Source organism: Sciurus carolinensis, chromosome 9, assembly GCF_902686445.1.
Source record: "Sciurus carolinensis chromosome 9, mSciCar1.2, whole genome shotgun sequence".
NCBI classification, from domain to species: domain Eukaryota; kingdom Metazoa; phylum Chordata; class Mammalia; order Rodentia; family Sciuridae; genus Sciurus; species Sciurus carolinensis.
The window spans coordinates 112,836,059-112,850,731 of NC_062221.1; the positions used below are offsets into that span (position 1 = coordinate 112,836,059).

The window sequence follows — 14,673 nt, forward strand, 5'->3', positions numbered from 1 at the left end:
AAACTCCACAGGCTCCTTATCTAGGTCAACCTTTACCTGAAAAAAGTTGGAAGGAATTAGGATACCTGAGAAGGCATGAAAATATGAAAACCTGTGAACATTTTCATCTTTGAATTATCCTTGGAAGACTGAATCACTTGTGGCATGGAAGTTTCATTATGAAGGTAAAGGCAGGCAATGTCCTATAAGAAAATTAGGTTACTGTTTTCCCTGATGCCCAAAGAGCCTAAACACTCAGAAAAACTAAAAAGATTTCTGTTTCTAGTAGCATATCTGTAGTATTTTAATTTCATTTTAAATTTTACTAATACTAGTTTGAGATTCGAAAGTTTCTAGGAATATCTCAAAAATTAATGGAGTGGGTCATTAGAAAAATGAAATTACATAAGAGTGTGTGGTTTTGGATAAGCATGTGGAAAGCTTGTGAGTAGGTATGTAAGTGGGAGAGATGAGAGAGAAGGTCTCCGTGGACTACAGTCAGGGGTCTATGGAGTGAAGGGCTGCAGCAGAAACCAAAGGAGCTGTTTTCATGAAGTGTAGTCAGATAGTAAAGGTACAAGCAGCGCTTCTTAAATTCTTAGGTAAACAGTGAAGCATCTTTGTGTTTCTGCCTAGAGCACACAACTGATACCTCAGGAGCCTCACAGTCTCTGTATTCCAGGTGGGCACCAACAATGGCCCTACTTCACCTTCAAGTGGATTATTTGGCAAAGAATCCCATGACAGGGCTAAGGTATCATGGTGAAGTTTACATGCTCAAATGTGTCCCCTTACAATTCATATGTTGATAACTTAGTACTCACTACTGAGTATGACTATATTTGGAAATAGGGATTTTATAGTGATGATTTATTTAAAATGAGACCATTGGGGTAGGCCCTAATCCATTCTGACTGGCAACCCTATAATAAGGGGAAATTTGGATATGAGACTCAAGGATGAATAAGCACATAAGAAAGACCCTGGAAAGATACAGCAAGAAGGCGGCCATCTGCATGACAAGGAGGGAGGCCTCACAGGAAACCAAACCTGCCAGCTCCTTGATGCTAGACTTCCAGCTTCCAGAACTCTAAGAAAATATACCTGTCGTCTTAGCCACTCAGTATATTTTGTTACGGAAGCCCTGAAAAACAAATACAACAGGTGTGTTAGTAAACTTTTCATTGTCGTGTCTATGATACCAGACAATAACAAATTAGAGGAGGAAAAGTATATTTTGGTTTCACAGTTTTATAGGTTAAATCCATGGTTGACCAACTCCCCAGAGTACTGGGGCCCCAATAAGCAGAGCATTATGGTAGAAGGGACTGGTGAAAGAAAGTTGCTTACCTCATAGCAGCAAGAAAGCAGAGAGAGGCTTGAACCAGGGGTACTAGATATAACCCCTAAGAGCATGCCTTCAGAGCCCTACTTGCTCCAGCCATGCCTCCAGTAAGTAGTCCTTTCAAAGTATTAATCCATCAAATAGCTTAATCCACTGATTAGGTCACTGCTCACCTACTCTAATCGTTTCACCTCTGAACTTTTCCTGCATTGTCTGTCATATGAGTTTATTGGGTGTCACTTCATATCCAAATCACAACAGGAGGAGGCAATCAATACCATAGATACTGACTATTGTTGATAGTCTGCCTCACAGGAGCACATGAAAGACAGGCCATTGAAACATAAGTGGGAGTGATCTTTGCCTAGAAATTCTTGGACTGAACAGGTAAGCTGGAGAATGCCAAGGATGTTTAGATTATTATTTTGAATGTGATCATTAGTACCTATGGCTACTAACAGCTAACAAACATCACACTTTGAAGAAACACAAACTATGGACCCAAACTTCTTAGGTTTGAATTCTGGTTCTGTATATGATCCTCAGTAAGTTAGTCAACATTACTAGGTCGTAGTTTCCTTATCAATGGAGGTAACAAGACTAACTTCATGAATTTTTGTTATATTAAAAGAATTAATATTTTCCAAGAATATAATGATAAACATATGCAGTAGGTATCATTTTTATTATCATTATTATAGACATATTCTGTTCAAAGTGCTTTATTGAGTCAATCATCACAAAAATTCCTTAGATGACTGAGACATGGTGAAGTAAATTAACTTACTCAGGATTACATAATTAATAAGTTGTGGACACAGGATTTAAACATAATTGTAGAGGCCTTTAAGTTATTTATTTATTATGTTCCTTATAAGCAAGTCCTTTATTTACAAAACATTACCAAAAGTACCAAGTATTTATATTTACAAAGTTCACATTAATCCAAGTAATTTCCTCAAAAAACAAATTTATAAATTTTTAAAAAGTTTATTTATTACTTCAGTGAGATATACAATGAAAATGATTAGAAGTGATCCACTAAGTTCTTGATCATTTTTCCTTTAGAAAATGTTTTAACATGTTTACTAAAATAACTAATTGAGGTAAACATTCAATGGTAAAACTATGATTTAGGAAGTAGATGAGGTAAAGAGAAACAAATGGGTTTTAGAATCTATTCAGAATATTTTTCATATGCATTTTTTATTTTCCATATTTTTATTCTTAAAAATGTATTCAAGAAATAAATATATCCGATTGAACAATGCATTCTAAAAGAAAGACTGATAGCATTGTACCAATTTACAAGTTCTTTAATTCACAAATAAGTTTACATTGATGGGAGAAGGAATTTAAATATTCTTTGCTGTACATGCATGAGGTTTAAGAAATACTTCCTTCCCTCTTTAAGTACAAAATTGTATCTGCAGAGTGGTGGTCTGTGAAAGAGAAAAAGAGAGAGAGAGAGAAAGGTATTGATTAGTAAAGAAACAAATTTTATTTCCTTTTTATATAAATATTGTATATTCTATGCCTGTAGCTAAATAGTTCTCCAAATGCAGGGATTTCCAACAAACCTACAGGATCAAATTCACTCCCTCTCATTCAGTTATATAGGGATGAAGCAGACATAACACTGATGAAGAAGAGATTCTCCATTTCAGCATCTGCACTTCTTGCTTTACTGGAAAAGTTACATTGTATGGGAGACATAGTTGGACACTGAAATAGCTTACCCTGTATTCACTAAGTGGCCAGGCCACTCCTTCTCTCATGACCACTTCCAAGGAAGGGTGAGAATGAATTGTATAAACAAATTTTGCCTAAATTCTTTAATCAGTACTTTTTTTTTTTTTTGCCATACATTTAAATGGAAATAACAATGCCTAATGTGTTCTATCTCTTGGAGAGATGGTGTGCATAGTACTTGAAGATTCTATCATCAAATGCAAGATAAGTCATTTTGTCAGGCTATATATTTTCCTTTTAATGTCTTGCAAAACTCTCAAAAAAAGTAATCAGCTAAAATGAGAAAAAGATGCTAAAATATCAATAAAAGACAAAGTAAAATAGTAGAAATTAATGAAAAAAATCTGTATCAGCAGCAGTCACTTTGTTAAAGAACAGGGGCTGCAGAGGTGGTGGAAGCTCACCTTAATGTGACCTTGCAGAGTTCTAGCTCAGAAGGTCCATGGATCCCAGGTGTCTGCCAGTTTGGTTAAGACACCACTGAACATGTTTTGAAAACACTCAGGAGCATTTTCGGTTTAAATTGTTCATTTTTTAAATAAACTAATTTTCTACATATGTGTAGAAGTTATAAAAATCATAAATATAGACATTTATCTTCATTTATGGAAGTTGGTAAAGGATAATACAGTATTTTCCATTTGAAATAATAAAGGCAGTTTGAAATTCCATTTTAGTACTATAGCAGTAAATGTGAAATAATAACACTTCAATGTGGAAGATTTTTGGATGCTGGCAAAGTCGTTTTTTGTTAAGTTTTCAGAGAGTAGAATGTATACGTCTATCTTTAGAATAACTAACATATCATCAAGAAATCAGACATCATCCTTCTCCATTAAGAAATAAGTGGATAAATGATTTTTCCACTCCTCGAACAAATGTATATACACTTATGTCAACTTGTCAACTGCTCTTATCACTGAATGTAACTTCAATGCACTGACTCACCTCATTTTAAATTTATCAACTAGAATAAACATGTCATTAGACACATTACCTTGTTCCTATAATAATTTTTCTGTTTCAAATCTGTAATGCAATATGAAGGCAAGCATGTTTATATTTCTTTCTACAATAGAACAAAATTGCACAATTTTATGACCATTGATATATTCTATTATTAACATAGTAAATATACATCTTTATTAAAAATTCCACCCTTTATAAAGCCTCTGAAAGCATTATAAAATAGTTTAAGCTGGTTTGCAATGCCTGCCAAAGTTAGATTTCACCAAAACATATGAGATGTTTCTCTTTTCATTGTGAACAGTTACCTAATTTCATTGCCATGACTCTAATTTTGTCACCTTTTTATTCTACTATTGATAGTTCCTTCTCCCCAAACAATAAAAGAGGAAAACAGTATAATTTAGAAGATAATGTGTGGTATATGTTGAACTGCTTTGAGAAGAATATTGTGTTTACTTTTTTAATCTCAAAAAGCACAGTGAATATTACATTTCTAATGTTTTGCTAACCATAATTTACAGAAATGAACCCCATTACCTTGATAAAGTATAAACTTTAATAAACATAGGGAAGAAGTCCTATGATAAACAATCCCTAAAATCTAAATATAATCTAATTTTTAATTTTAAATCATATATATAATTTTAATACACAAATTTTAAGCCATAAATATCATACCAAATTATAAGAAAGAGATGTTTCCTCAGTTTGAAAATCTCTTTTTGAGACTTTTTTGTTTTGACCTAGGATAAAATTCTAAACACCAACACAGGGACAGAAATAGTGCCAGTTTCTACCTGCCAAACGGGAAAAAACAATGATTCAAGTGCACTAGGTAAGCACACAAAGGAGTCTTGATTTAAGTAGTGAAAGTAACTGAGCCTAGACTGAGCACCTGGCCAGGCCTGCCTAATACATCTTGTACATCTTGATAGAAGGACGAGAAAGGAACTTTTTTTTTTTTCTATTTCTTAATAGGAACTCTTGACTATAGGTAACTTAACAGCAACTTGAAAATAAACCTCAAGAAAATTTTTTGTTTTCCTCAAGGAAAACAAAGTATAGAAAACCCATATGGTAAAATGTACAGTGTCTGACATCTAATCAAGAATTAGCAAGCAGGGATGAGCATATAGCTCAGTGGGAGAGCACTTGCTTACAAGTGCAAGGCCCCTGGTTCAATTTCAGCACTGGGGGAAACAAAAGAAAGGACAGCAACAGGTTTCTCATTAGGATCAAGGCTTGGTAAATGCTGCATGGTACAGAAACATTAAAATGATGAATGTAAATTCTGCACTCAAACTGTCTTTCAGAATGAAGGCAATATCAAGACTTTTTCAGACATCCAAAACTGAAAGTTTTTAATACCTGTCCACCTACAGTATAAAAGTATGTTAAATAAACCACTTCAATTCAAAAGGTGAATTATGCCAGATTTTTAAAAAATGTACATCTATGGTGGAATGTGACAAACATCATTACCCTCTGTACATGTAAGATTACGTGAATAGTGTGTACATCGGGAAAAATGAAAAGTTGGACCCATTTGTGTACCGTGAATCAAAATGTGTTATACTGTCATGTCTAACTAAATAGAACAAACATTTTTTAAAAATGTGCATCTACATCGGGGTCTGAAGAGCACCAGATGTGGAAACTCGGTGGGTGACCATATATAATTTTTCTTAACTATTATATCTCTTCAATTGATTGTTTAAACAGTGATACAGTGTATTATGGAGATAGTTAGCATATGTACAAGGAAAATGTTTTCTAACAACAGCACAAAAGCCCAGTGGGAAAATAGAAGTATACTACTGTATATATGTGAATCCACTTGAAGGTTGATTGTAATAAACAAAAGATTATAGTGCAAACCCTTAAAGAAACTACCCAAATAATAAAACAAAGATACAAAGTTAACAAACCCACAAAAGACATAAAAATGGAATCATAGAACTACTCAATTTATCCAAAGGAAAGGCAAATGATAAGAAGAAATGAAAGAACAGATGGAACAAATAGATAGCAAAACAGCAAGATAATAGAACTAAAACCAGTCATAAAAATTATATCATTAAATTAACATGTAAATACCCTCAATTAAATATCAGAGATCATCATGATTTGTCATTTGAGAAATGCAAATTCAAAATAATAAAATATCTCTACATACCCATTAGCAGAGCTAAAATGAAACCAACAAACAAAACAACAAACTGATAAAGGTACAGTTTTGGTGCAGGAGAGGAATAAACCCTCCTATGTTGCTGGTAGAAAAGCAAAGTGTATAGTCACTTTGGAAAATAGTTGACAGTTTCTTTGTGTGTGTGTGTGTGTGTGTGTGTGTGTGTGTGTGTTGCTGGGAATTGAACCCAGGACCTTGTGTATGCTAAGCAAGTACTCTACCAACTGCTATATACCCAGTCCAATTGTTAGTTTCTTATAAAGTTAAATACACATTTACATAGCACCCAGAAATCCCTCTTCTAGATATATCCAAGAGAAATGAAAACTATGTTCACATAAAAACTTACATGCAAATATTTATGGTACTTTTATTAATAGACAACAAAAACTTCGAAGAAGTCATATAACCTCTAACTGGTAAACAGATAAGTGAACTATGGTATATCTACACCAATGGAACACTGTTCATCTCCACATTCCATTGATGTGAGCAGCAATATGGATAAATTTTAAGTAGCTAAGTGAAAGAAACCACAACTAAAGACAACCTATCATACAGTTCCATTTTCACAATATAATATATTTTGCTACTATTATATCTGGAAAAGGCAAAACCAGACTGATCATCAGTGGGTGGGAATGGGGAATGAAGTTGAAAACCAAGGGGCCATATCAGGGAGTTTTTGTGACTGTTTTAGTCACCTTAGTTTTTCTGTAACCAACATTCTTACAAGAACAACTTAGGTAAAGAAAAATTTATTTTGGCTCAGTTTCAAAGCTTCAGTTCATGGTCGACCTTATTCCATAGGTCAGGGCCCAATCTGAGGCAGAACATCATGGTAGAAGGATGTGGTGGAGGAAAGGTGCTCAATTAAAGACAAAAAGCAGAGTTGGGAGGGCATGCTGAGCAGGAGAGGTGCCAGGGAAGAAATTAAAATCACCAAGGAATTCTCCCAATGACCTACTTCCTTTAACCATACACTATGTGCCTACAGTTACTTCCCATTAATCCATCAAATGGATTAATCTGTTTAGGTTAAGACCCTTGTGATCTAATCCTTTCACTCCTGAAGATTTCTGTGATCTTTTGGGAACATGAGCTCTGGGGGGATACCTCATATTCAAACCATAACAGTGATTGACATGTTCTGAATCTTAATTGTGGTGGTAAAATATGACTATTTGCACTTATCAAAACACACACACACACATACAGTATATTTTACTATTAAGTAACATTTTTAAAAATGTAGCTGGAGCCCAAGTATTTTCCAGAAGGCATCCCAGGTCACCTCAGTCATGTATATCCCTCACTCCCTAAATTCTAAGGTCCTACTTAACTGGAAGTGTCTAGAAGGAAAGAGTGCTTGAAGTCTCTATCATACTCATTACAGAAATAATTACTGTTGAGTGCATGCAGTTTAATTTGGACCATAAGGCATCATATTTTTATAACTCACATTTACAATAATTTGGCAGTGCTAATTCTCATTAATTGCACATTATCTGTATGGACAGATCTAAATAGGAAAGCCACTAGATGGTTATAGCAATTATCTAAGTAATTAAACTTACAGCATACTTTCATCCAAGCATCTGTTAGCATCTCCAGCCAGCAGGGAATGTTAAGTTTTGCTACACACCCACAAAATATATTTTAGGTATTTCTTTTTCTTGAGTAGAAACAATTGCATCCAAATTTCATAAACTTAGTAAATTTTCATACTCTATCCATGGTTTAGAGTTTGCATTAAATTAAAAATTACAAACTAAAGCATTTTTTTTTTTTTTTGCACTGGGGCATATCCCAAAAACTACTCTACTTCTTACTTAACCTGTGAATAAATTTTATACAGTATTTGCCTATATAAAACAAGAGTAAGAAGATAATGAACCAAATATAATAGTTAATATCAGTGTTGCCTCTTCTGTTTCCTTTACCCCTATAATAAGTGACTTAAAGAAGGAAATATGCCTGGAAAACAAGGTTTACCTATAGGTTCCCCAACATTCTGAATAAAGTTACAAGCTTTATGGAGATGGAAAGCTGGAAAGTGTTCCTCCTTCTTGATGTCCCAACTATGAATACTTAACAAGGAAATTGTTTAAAATGCTAATAGTTATGTATGTGCAGATATTCATTTTTTATTATAACAATGCAATGTGAAAAAAATAAAATATCTCAAAATAAAGAAATAACAAGGTCAAATATTCCACAAAAGGTGGAATACAATATAGCTATTAACTTATTGATAGAAAGGAAAAAAAAAAAAAAAAGGCTCCAAACCTGGTCCGCAGTGTAGCACAGGTTAGATACATTGTGCTCGTGTTGATGTCCATAGAAACAGAGAAACTTGACTCTATTGCAGTCAATAAATAGGCTACATGATTTCACACACAGACCCTGCTTCTAACATGATGTGAGAAATTAAAGGCATGGTTCAATGGTAGCATGTATGATAAAATATTAATATTTGTTATCTCTTAATTGAAGGATGATATAAGAATTAAAATTTCCAAATGTTTGACAGTGAATATTAAGATATATTAAGTAGCTTAGAAAACTTAAGAAAGTTTAAGAAAGTCTTTTCCACTAGTAAAATACCTCATAGACTTGTGGTAAGGATCACAAAAAATAGCATCTGGAATGTAGTAGATGATAAAAAATGTATACACTATTATTTATCTAGAAAGTCATTCACTCATACAAAAAAATCTCAAAATGTTTCTTTAGTGCTCAAATATTTAAAGTTATGCATCCTTGGTACACAATATATTGCACTTAAATCATGCTACATTAATAGTTACACTGAATTCCACCTTTTGTGGAATATTTAACCTTGTTATTTCATTATTTTGAGATCTTTCATTTTTTTCACAATGTGTGAAAACCTGCATCTTGGATAAAACTAAAAATCCCTTCAATTCCCTGAAGGAAGAGGTCAAATTGAAGTTGGGACAAATAACTCTTAAATATATCCTACCTTCTGAGATGCAATTTCAACCACTGAAAGATTTCTTTTTTCAAATTTCTTGGTCGTCTGTGCTCAGTCTTCCTATGTCACTCCAAAACTCTCCTGGATTAGAATGCACAGCATGCAGTTACCAGAGTGGGAGAAGTGAGGATAGAGCCTTGATAAGAATTTGAGTCATAATAAATGCAATATTTACAAGAGGCTAGAAGTTATATGGCTATGCAATGAGAGCTACAGCTTACAGAGGTATTGGGAATAGGGTTAGAAAGCATTTTATTGATAATTTCAACAGTAGGAAAATATGTTTCATATAATTATCATCTTGATCTGTCTGTTGCTTAAACTGTGTGTTCCTAGATGCAAGGAGGTATAAGGAAAGGTAAATTGGGTGCTAAACAACGAAAGGAAAAAGAATTAGAAGGAAAGATGGAGAATCTCTATGGACCAAATATGCACTTTGAGTATATATTACGCAATTGAAAATGTATGGAACAAATTACAAGACAAACAGAAAGAAAAGCAGTTATTTTATGAACCAGAAGGATTGATTGTTAAACACATTTATAGACATTTATAATGTGTTTTTACTTACATTTTTCTGAGATTTTAATTGATGAGTGAATATTTATGTAATAATATAATTGTTCTACAATTAATCAAAATCAGGTTCATGATTACAACCTGAAAATTCTTGATTACATTGTGCAATTATCAATTACTACCTTAAATTATTTCATAACATCTTTCAGGCAAATTAAGGAGAGAATTGTTTTATTTTATTTTTTAAATTTAAATTAAGTTCTTTTAACAGAAACTAAACCATGAAATTGTTTCATGGGATACCATGTGTATACATGTGTAAAATGTATAATGTTTAAATCAGGTTAAACATGTCTATCTCTACAAACTTCATTTCTTTACAGTAAAGGAGATTGAACCCAGGAGTACTTAATCACTGAGTCATATCCCCAATGCTTTTTGTTATTTATTTTGAGACAGAGTCTCACTAACTTACTTATGGCCTCAATAAGTTGCTGAAGATGGCCTCCAACTAGAGATTCTCTTACCTTAGCCTTCCTGGTAGCTGGAATTACATCACCATCACCAGCTTTCAAACATCATTTCTTTATGATGGAAACATTCTAAATCCTTTCTTCTAGCTTTTTGAAATATGCAGAATATTGTCATTATTTACAGTCACCCTGCTGTGCAATAGCTCACAGAAACTTATTATTTCTCTCACTTTATGCAACTATTCATAATTTTAAAATCATTCATTTTATTTTTGGTGGTTAGTGTCTTTGCTTTTGTTTTTTGAGATGTGGGTCTTACCAGTTGCCCAGGCTAGCCTTGAACATACAGTCCTCCCATCTCAACCACTGTGTGGTTGGAGGACAGGCAAGTGCCACTGCACCAGGTGTTAAAAAGAAGAAAAAAAAAAAAAAAGTTCTTATGTAATATAATTACAGAAAAAAATAATTTAAACCAAATAGTTTTAGAAGTAAAAATATAAATAAAATATCCTTTCCCTTAATATGATTATTAACTTGTATTTCTAAAAACACCTAGAGTTAATTTTCTTTTATTTAGTAATGACTGTACTGGTGCCTATAAGGAATGTCCATTTGGGGCATCCTACACCTGTCTGATTCTTCTAGTGAGGCATAGCTCACACTCCATGCAGAAACACACTATTATGGCTTGGATATGAGGTGTTCCCCCAAAAACTCACGTGTAAGACAATGCAAGAAGGTTCAGAGAAGAAATGAGTGGGTTACCAGAACCTTAACCAATCAATGAATTAATCACCTGATGGGATTAATTGAATGGTAACTGAAGGCAGGGGGTGTGGCTGGAGGAGGCGGGGCATAGTGGGCATGGCTTTGGGTATATATTTGTATCTGGTGAATTGAGTCTCTCTGCTGCTTCCTGATGGTCATGTGAGCTACTTCCCTCTGCCACACCCTCCCAACATGAGGTTCAGCTCACCTTGAGCCCAAGGCATGGAGCCTGCTGTCTATGGATTGAGTCCTCTGAAACCGTGAGCACCCAAATAAACTTCCTCTTCTACAATTGTGCTGATAGGGTCTTTTAGTCATGACAGCCTAAAAGCTGACTAAAACACATGTATATGGGCGTCCTCTGCTGACACTGGGGTGCTTTACCACTACCACTTCTCCACAGTTCCCCACACCTGGAGTGCATCATTTGAGAACACAGAAAAAAAGGGGAGGGGTGGATAGTGAGGATAGGAAGTTTCAGAATGCATGAACACATTTTAGAAAGATGTACTTCAGAGGTTTTGCCAAATTTGCTAACTTTTAAACACCCTTCAGGGTTCAATTCCCAATTTCCATAATTTCTCAAAGTGCTTTGGTGTTTGGGGCATGAAATTTAAAGGACAAAAATAAGATCTCTATTTCAAAACAAAATGTGAACTATACATTGTCTTTCAGAGGCTATTTTCTAATTTAAAGACAGCTTCTTGACTCTTCTTACTCAAATGCTTGCCCCTCATTGAATCTAGCCATTATGTATATTTCCAAAACAATCTTGAAACTATTGAACTAAATGCAACTACTCTAAGTAACCAGAGAATTTAATGTGAGATAAGGAAAACATTAGGCTAATATTAGTATATAAATTTTTTTCATCAAGATCCCTTAAGAAAAAAAATACATTTCATTAAATATTTTCCAAATTTGGAATACATTTATTATATTTGAAAATAATTAGTCATTAACAAATATGCTATATTAATTTGCCCATTTTGATGATTACCTAACATATCATATTGTAAATATTCCATAATCAATTTATCAATTACCCCATCAAATGCAGTTAATTTATTTCTATTTGTAGCATTATTAATCAAACTGTGAATGCATTTCTTATATAGAAATATTTATGTACATTTCTGATATTTCCTTTTACACTTCTTAACAAATGCTTGCATAGAGCTTACAATATGCCAGAAATAGTTTAATCATCTACAAATATTGTATCAATTGTAGATATTCCTTACATTATTTAACCTTCTTAATTCTACAAAGTAAAATATTTCTTTTCCTATTTTTATATAAGGACACCAAGGCACAGATGATTAATTCATTTATCCAAGATGATAACTAGTAATTAATTGAGCTGAAATTCAAACTCAGACACTCTGATTGTAGAGTTGATGCTTTTAAACACCACCTCCTGCTATGTCTCTGAAATGTAAATCCTTAAAGAGGAAATAATGCATTAACATTTGGGGGTTATTGATATATTTTACTAATTTTTTTTCCAGAATATATGTACGAGTTTACATACCTACCAGCAGTAAAACAGGATGGCAATTTCAGTATGAATTCAATAACCGACTTTGTTTTGCCAACTCGGGAAAAATATGCTATATTTCCTTTCCATAATTTTAACTTTCTTAATATAATTGGGATTAAACATTTTAAAATGTCTATTAACCATTTGTTCCTTTAACTTTTAAAGTTATTTTATGACAACATATGTCTGCATTTCTTCATCCAATAACCATTCATTTAGTGATTACTATGTCCCAAGCACAGTTTAAGGTACTTGAAGTACTTGGAGCAGAACAGATAAAATCAGTGCCCTCAAGGTGCTTACGTTCTACCATGGGAGAAAAAAACAACAAAAACAATGAACAAGTATAGAGTCCACTATGAAAAATAAATCCTATAAGGATAAAGAAGTAGGGTAAGAGGTCGGGAGTGGTAAGATGGCTGTATACAACTGTAAACAGAATGGTAAGGTGGGTTCATTGAGAGAATGATGTTTGAGCAAAATCTTGGAGATAAGTTAGCCAGGGGCATATCAAGGAGAGAAAATTTCCAGGTAGAGGACACAACCAGGGCAATAGCATAGGAAGGTGCAGTTACAGTAAGGGGTATCAGTCCAGGGTTCCAAGGACATCAGGGAGACCCGTGAGACTAAGTGAGCCCATGTAACAGGACCTAACCCATCATTTATAAGATCACTCTGGGTCCTGCATTAAGAATGATTTATAAGCCAGGCACAGTGACACATGCTTGTAATCCCAGCAACTAGGGAGAACGAGGCCAGCCTCAACCTAGTGAGAGGTTCAACCTTAGTGAGAACCTCAGCCACCTAGTGAGACCCTGTCTCAAAATAAAACATACAAAAAGGATTAAGGATGTAGTTCAATGGTAAAACATCCCTGAGTTCAACCCCAGAACCCAACCCCCAAGAAAGGAGAAGAAGAGAAAAGAGAAGAAAGAAAAAAAGGAAAAGAAAAGGATAAATTATAGGACATAAGGCTAAGAAAAGAGAGTAGTAAGAGTCTCTTAAAATGTTTCTGGCAGAGATGGTCCACATTAATAGAGTATGTAACAGTGGAGATGGAAAGAATGGATGATTCTGGGAGTGATTAGAAAGAAGGCAGAGACAAGGAATATCCCAACTGAATGTGGATTGAGAGACAGAGTCTAGTCTATGATAAATGAAGATAAAGTCAGGATTTGGAGTATAAATAATTTGAAGAACATTTATCTCCATACTTCAACTAAAATGTATTTTAATAGTTTTTGGTAAAAATTATTTATATATAAATAGTTTAAAGCCATTCAATATCATATGCATTATAAAACTTTTCCCAGGTAATTTTATTTTTGTTTATGTATATAGACATCTAGATCCTTATTTTTGGATTTTCATGTAGGCAAAACTGCTTAACATTTTTGTTTTCTGTGTCAGCTTCACATAGTACAAAGACAAACATTTTCTAGATTTCTTTCTGTTCTTTATTAGTTTGCATTTAATATTTTATTGGGATAAGAAATTCAATGTGTGATAAGAAATGTTTAAACTTTTTTCACTTGTCAATTATTTAGTATAGTGTCATTATTTGATTGCTGTTCTTTCATCAACAAGATTCTGGAGGTTTCCACTTACTCATTAAACTACATTTATTTTCATCTGCCAGTTTCAGACATTTTCATTATTGCTGCATGGGAATACTTTTACTGTTTCATAGCTACCATTATAAACATTATACTAATTATTCAAACTTTTGTGGCTCATCTTGGTATTTTTAATTTCAGATTGGTTAGGAAGAGTCAAGTTATATATTTTTTAACAGCATCTTGTTAAACTTGTATGTGCATTTAATAAAACTCCCCATTGCTACAACATTGAATCTTCCACTCCCTGAATATTTCTTTGAATATTTGAAAAATTCTCTTTATCATCAAAATTTAAAAATAAAATTTATAAGAATGGATCTAAATCTTGACCTCTTGGTTTCCTGGTTTTTAGTTTATTCTTTCCATTTGGGATCATTATCTTCTTCAGTTGAAGGGAGTTTCTTTTATCACATCTGGAGGTCTTCTGTCTCTTCTTTGGTGACATCAGGTATCCACATTTACATTTCAATTATTTCCTCGATTTTTATATTATTCAGTATTCTCAGTTATTTACATATTT

General features: G+C 33.5%; 1 protein-coding gene across 6 annotated transcripts in view; it reads right to left on the minus strand.

The window, feature by feature from the left end:
* Window positions 1–2,469: 2,469 nt before the first annotated feature.
* Lipi (lipase I) overlaps window positions 2,470–14,673 on the minus strand; it is a 68,868-nt gene continuing 56,664 nt past the window's right edge. For 4 of the 6 annotated variants that reach the window (XM_047565422.1, XM_047565417.1, XM_047565419.1 and 1 more), the window contains one exon: window positions 2,470–2,766. In XM_047565422.1, the coding sequence (XP_047421378.1) occupies window positions 2,658–2,766 (109 nt within the window). In that variant the 3' untranslated portion in view covers window positions 2,470–2,657. Of the gene's footprint in view, window positions 2,767–4,073; window positions 4,146–9,243; window positions 9,313–14,673 lie in introns of those variants that run through there. The other 2 variants (XM_047565420.1, XM_047565421.1) reach the window with 2 other exon arrangements.